The following is a 6,011-nucleotide window of genomic DNA, read 5'->3' as shown; positions in this document are numbered from 1 at the left end:
TGTTTTCCCCCCACTGAATATGCTCTTCAATGTTCTGTTGCATCACAAAATTCAAATAGTGAATGTAACCTAGCAATGTTCTGCATAGTGATTTCATTTATTTAATTCAGCCTACCATGAAGAATAAAAAATATGTCTTCTTTTTCTCCATTTCAATAAATGGCCATGTTATGCTACAGTGGAATTCAAAATGTTATTCCTTATCCAATAGCTTATATTTTGGTTTTGTACAGAAGTGGCATGGCATGTAGTTTGTTATTTCGAATAATCCCCTTTTTTTCAAAAAATTGCATCACCACCTCCTCACCCCACAAAACACACAGAGATCAGTAGAACTTCTAAATAGCCTTAAAGGAAAGAGATGCCATGCTTTGTGCTCAGGCAAAAAGGATTTTAATAACATTTTAAGTCTGGCGAGCTTCTGGATAAAAGCAAGCAACAAAACCATGGGCAGAAAGAAATTGCTTTGGAGCTGGGAATGGATCAGAAAGAACAAGCAAAGTAGCTGAAGTCAAAAACATGAATGGCAGGATTCTGCAGCAGCTAGAAAGGCAAAGCAGGTTAAACAAATGCTATTTGGGCCTGGGGAAAGCAACATGGCTACAAGTGAAAGCATTTTCATCACCTACCCAGCTAAATCTGCTGAAGGGTGATCCTCTCCCCTGCACATACAAGAAACAGAAACAGTGACATGGTGACCACCGTGGAACAATAGACCACTGAAAGTGTACAGGAGAAGAATCCTCAGTAGAAGAGGGTTTCTTTGTTGACTAGGATCAAAGTTTCAGAAATAAAGAGAGATTTGGATACTACCATTTTGAGGTGGTAAAGGGGCTTACAATGTTACTTCAACAGGCTGTAGGTATAGTGGTTTGAGTCTGGGATTTGGAAGCTTCAGATTCTAGTTCCTACTAAACCATGCAACTAACTGGTTGGCCTTGGCCCAGTGACTCACTCTCAGCCTGACCTACCTCAAGAGTAAAAGAGGGGAGGGGAGAAACCATGAGCTCAGGCAGGATTTAAATGTAGCTTTGTTGTGTGTCTTTAAGTGATTTCCAACCTATGGCAACCCTAAGGCAAGGGGCTTTCTTGGCAAGATTTGTTCAGAAGGGCTTTGGCATGGCCTGAGGCTGAGAGAGAGTGACTCACCCAGTGTCACAGTTGGGGATTTGAACCCTGGTATCCAGAGCCATACTCCAAATAGAGAAGCTGTCACTATGTAACTATTTGGGGGGAACTAATTAATAATAATAATGATAATAATAAATTCAGTTAATCAAACCCCTTTTTCTTGAGAAAAGTTACTGACAAATTATTAGAGAGCTGAATTTTAGGTTGCCAATTGCCTACAGAAGTAAAAAATAAATAAATATTTAGCCATTATTAGTATTTTCATGTAATTTGATTTGGATATTAAGATAGGCTTCTGTAAAAAAATAGTAAAGATCATTCTGTGTTGTAAATGTAAAGGACATGCTTTTATCTATGATGATACAAGCCCAGCCTTAGGTGACCAAATTTGCAAAGATCTCTGGCTGAGAATTAGTTCAAGACCTGTTTTCCCATGAGCATTTTAGAGTACTGTTGAACTACTCCTATGTTTCTTACTATTTTTGTATTCTGAAATATGCCATAACATTTAATACATGTAATACAATCAGAAGAACTGCCTGGAATGCTGTGGTTCTTTGGATTCAGTGGTGTTACTTAAAGTAAGGCACAACTGGTAACTATTAATCCAAACTGATACTTTGGGTCTTAGAAAAACCTTGGAGTATTTGTCTTCCTTCACAAACTATGTGCAATAAAGAGGGCTAACAGACTGAAGCTGAGTCCTGATGGGACAGAATCTGTGGGTCAGTGAGTCCAAGGTCTGAGTCTCATGTTGCTTACCTCTTCTGGATGGTGTTATACTCCCTCTAAAGAAACAGATACATCACTGGAAGATTCTTCTAGATCTCCCTCTGCCTCTGGATGTGCTGGGGATTTCAGTGATTTGGAATACCCATTACCAGCTTTGATTGATATGTCGGCTCCATCCATTGTCAGATAGGTGTAGCCTTGCTACTGTTATTCACGCACAGTGACTATTATAGACAACTATAATGCACTTTTTGTCTTTGTGTCTGGTTTGGAAGCTGCTGCTAGTGCAGAATACAATAGCTAGGATGCTTGGTAGATCACTGATCAATGCACCTGTGCTGAACAAACTGTACTGTCTGTCCATTAGCTACCAAGACATATTTGTGATACTTTTGTTGACATATAAATCCTTAAGCAACTTGGAGCCAGTATATCTACGGCAGCATCTTTTCAGATGTGTGGCCAGTTGATCCCTGAGATCCTTACCACTGTACAACTAATAGCTGTTGCATAACTGTACAAAAGATGGACTTTTTAGCAGAGGCACACACCATTTGGAACACTCTTCCCCTACTTAATTTGAGAGGCAGAAACAGTCTCAGGTTTTAAATGCCACTTAGAAGTATGCTTATTTACACATGCCTTCCCAGGCCAGTAATGCTCTATTTGTATGACTGCATTAAATTTTTAAACTGTTTTAAAATTCTTTTGTATTGCCTTTTTGTAATCTATGGTCCCCTCCCCTCACCGTGTAAACTGCTTACAGATTTTGTTATGTTAAAGGTTATATAAATAAATGAATGTACTTTACACTGAAAGAGCACCAGGGGATGTATGTGTGCATGCATGTATACACACACAAATGTAGGTCTAATACACATTTGGGTCCTCAGAGGTGGGACATGAGCTTCTAAGGTGGAGAAATAAGCTGTATAATAAGGTACAGAGTTTTGGCTTTTGGAGGGAGAAGTTGGAGCGTGAAGGAGCAACATAGGCATCTCTGGGAGCAATGCAGAAACTCATCAGCAGGAGAAGAGAAGCAGAACTTGCCTCCCTGATCTGGGGGTGTAAGGAGGTATAGAGAAATAGGGGAAACATGTTTGTTGGTTTTTTTTTTTTTTTTTACAAAAACCATTTTAACATCTGGAATTGGGCAACTATGGCCTCTTAAAGATGACCCTTGTTAATGGGTGGCCATGTGTCCTCTATTTGAAAGGATGTTAAATGACAGCATTGTTTGGAGATGTCCTCTCTTTAAAGGAAAGTCTCATCTGAATCTGATTTAAAGATAGTGACTAGTAAGAAGAGAGAGCAGCCTGGATTGTGAAGATGTCCATCAGCAGCACCTAGAGTACAGATTAAGGAGTCACACAGGTCACCCTTTCCTCAGCTTGTTTAGGATGTATTGCACTTCTCTATGATTTATAGTAATTATGTCTCAGTCTCCATCTGTAGATATAAATTAGGACACATACTCTTTGAATAAAGAGGCCTAATAATAATAATAATAATAATAATAATAATAATAATGCCTTTTATCTATTTGGGGCAATATGTCCATGGCTACTCTCACACTGTTCAGGAGGTAAGGAGAAAAGAAACATCCATCTCAGTGTTGCAAGCTCTATGCTTCCACTAGTTTGAAGCTAGGGTAAATATTGGTGAGGAAATGAAGACCTGCCCTGCCTGAAGAGAAGGACCTTTTCACTGAACTGCATGCAGCTGCTTTAAAATAGTGGTGGATAAAATAAGGTGGTGTGTTGCTCACATAGCAGCTTTCTGGAAAAAGTAGATACAGTACCTGTAATTCTAAGTAAAGAGGCCTGCCTCTCTGTATGCTGAAGACCCCTCTAGTAGCAATTCTTGTTAAATGTTCACATGATGCTTACCTTTGCCTGCAGGGGAGGAGTTGACCTGGGTGACACCTGAAAAGGAAGTTAAGAGTTAGAATAACTCTTTAAACTATGCAAAGGGATCCTGTAGCACCTCTGAGACTAACTCAAAGACAAATTCTACCCTTTTAAAAATATGTCATTCTAAAAAGTGTTACATTCTGGAGTGTTTGTGCCTTTTTGAGGATATTCCATCCTATAGTCCCTCACGCCCAGTTCCAGCACTTAAGAGATGATCTGTCCTTACTTGAGATGTTTGGGCCTCCCCTACCCCAAAGTTTTTCCTCCCTTTCTAAATATTTTCTAGCAAAAATGTAGGGGTTCCTCTGACCTTGCTAGCTCCCATCTATCTGTGAGTGATGCTATTTTGGATGCATATGTATGAGGTATATACAGTTGTCCATTTTAGGCAGCCAAACATCTTCAGCTGATCCTTCCTGAAGCACAATGCTGCAGAATGGAGTGTTGCTACATGATTCTAGCTACTCCATGCCCTTTCAATTCTGCATTTTCTGCCCCTCAACCCCACACAGCAGCCAACATTATAGCTACTGAATCAGTCATTGGGCAACACTACTCTTTAAAATCATATGATGCACACTAGATTCATAGTCAGATCCTAAGCATGTGAGTTTGTGGGGCCCATTCTTAAAAAAGGGGACAGGGGATTGTAGTCTTAATCACACTATTCTCTAATGTGGTGATATGCTGCACTACTCTATATGATAATAATAATAATAATAATAATAATAATAATAATAATAATAAGTTGTTTCTTTTCTTGTGGATATTGCCATTTTGTCTACATAAATGATGACACAAGGTGAACATTAGAAATTGAGAGTAGGATGATGGTGATGATGTACTAAACACTGAACAAGCTTTTTACTGGACCTTAGTGTTTCAGATTTCATTAAAAATGCCTCTTTGTTCTTCAAAGATATCTGAAACACATTCCAGCACATTTCTAGAGGAAATATCTCTAGATCGAACTCTAGTGGGATCTGAAAACTGTGTTAAGATTGCTCAGACTAAAAATGATCACAACAAAGAGGATTAATGATTCTCAGTAGTCATAGAACCCTTTTGAGATGCCAGCTCCATTACAAATGCCTTTCTAGTCCCCACAATAATTTTACTAAATAGGTTCCTCTCAGTTTGGTTCAGGTCTGCCCAGTAAATGCTTTGCTTTGTACAGTAGCCCAGGTTCTTTGGTCCTCACTGGATGCTGTGAGAGCTATGCTATCATCCTTACATCACCTCCTCTTTCCTTTGATGATTTGAAGCATAACAAAACTCATGAGATATTTTCTTCCCATTTGGTGTGGGATCCTTGACATCCACACGTAGCGACCTATTAACTGGAGCAGGACGTTGAAATGGCATGAGAGCATACATTTTCTTTCATTATACGTGACTGAAGAAAGAGGCAACAGAGACAGAGCACCTGTTTCCAGCAGTCACCCTGCATCTTTAGTAATGTCCATGCCCTGTTGCATACAATAGACAGTCTTTGGTTAGTTGTAAAAAGCTCTTTATTAGTCTGATTTCTGCCCTTTTCAGAGGCTCAGGGGATGTTGGTAGCAGCGGTGGGGGGATCTCTGATGAAAATCACAATTTTCAGACAAATTCTTTCTTTGTGCAGCTGTTCAGCCTGGTTTACAAGGATGAGCCTGAGGGATTTACAAAGCCGCTCACAATCACAACAAACTAAAAATGATTTATCAGACTTAAAAAATAAAATTGGGAGGAATTGTCTTAATAAAGCTGTCACAAATTAAACTCAACTTGACAAGTAGGGGAGTCTCTCAGCACTTATGAGTCGCTGGTAAATTTACATTTTTACAGCTCAGTGTTTTATGCAGAGGTTATATCACAGTTCCTTGACAGTCTAATCATTGAGGTTCAAAAGCACTCTCTACTTTCCACAAAAGGTGAGCCACAACTTACCTTCATCCTATATCAACTCTCAGGGGATTCATATAAATATTCATGTCAGTAATGTTTGCTGCAGAGCTGATTTCAGAAGAGTTTTAGCCAGAATAAATTATCTCCAAGTGTATTTATTAAAAAAATTATTTGGTAATGTTTTAATGGAATAGGGGCAAGCATTTCAGTATGACATTATATATAATGGGACTTGAGCATCCATAGATTTTGGTATCCACATGGGGGCCTGGAACCAAACCCCAGCAAATACCAAGGGCCCACTGTACAAAAGTACAAAAATGAGCACTCTGCTTTTCTTTCCAAATG

The 6,011-nt window shown here is 39.1% G+C and overlaps 1 protein-coding gene across 1 annotated transcript in view; it reads right to left on the bottom strand.

The window, feature by feature from the left end:
* Positions 1-6,011, bottom strand: part of LOC121928488 (myelin basic protein) — a 143,556-nt gene that overhangs the window by 8,897 nt on the left and 128,648 nt on the right. The window contains exons 6-7 of the mRNA XM_042463267.1: positions 3,753-3,788; positions 630-662 (exon numbers count right to left, since the gene is read on the bottom strand). Coding sequence (XP_042319201.1) covers positions 630-662; positions 3,753-3,788 — 69 coding nt within the window. The remainder of the gene's footprint in view (positions 1-629; positions 663-3,752; positions 3,789-6,011) is intronic.

This window comes from Sceloporus undulatus, chromosome 4 (assembly GCF_019175285.1).
Source record: "Sceloporus undulatus isolate JIND9_A2432 ecotype Alabama chromosome 4, SceUnd_v1.1, whole genome shotgun sequence".
NCBI classification, from domain to species: Eukaryota; Metazoa; Chordata; class Lepidosauria; order Squamata; family Phrynosomatidae; genus Sceloporus; species Sceloporus undulatus.
Note: the sequence above shows the minus strand (reverse complement) of the source record. Positions and strands in the feature narration are given on the sequence as shown.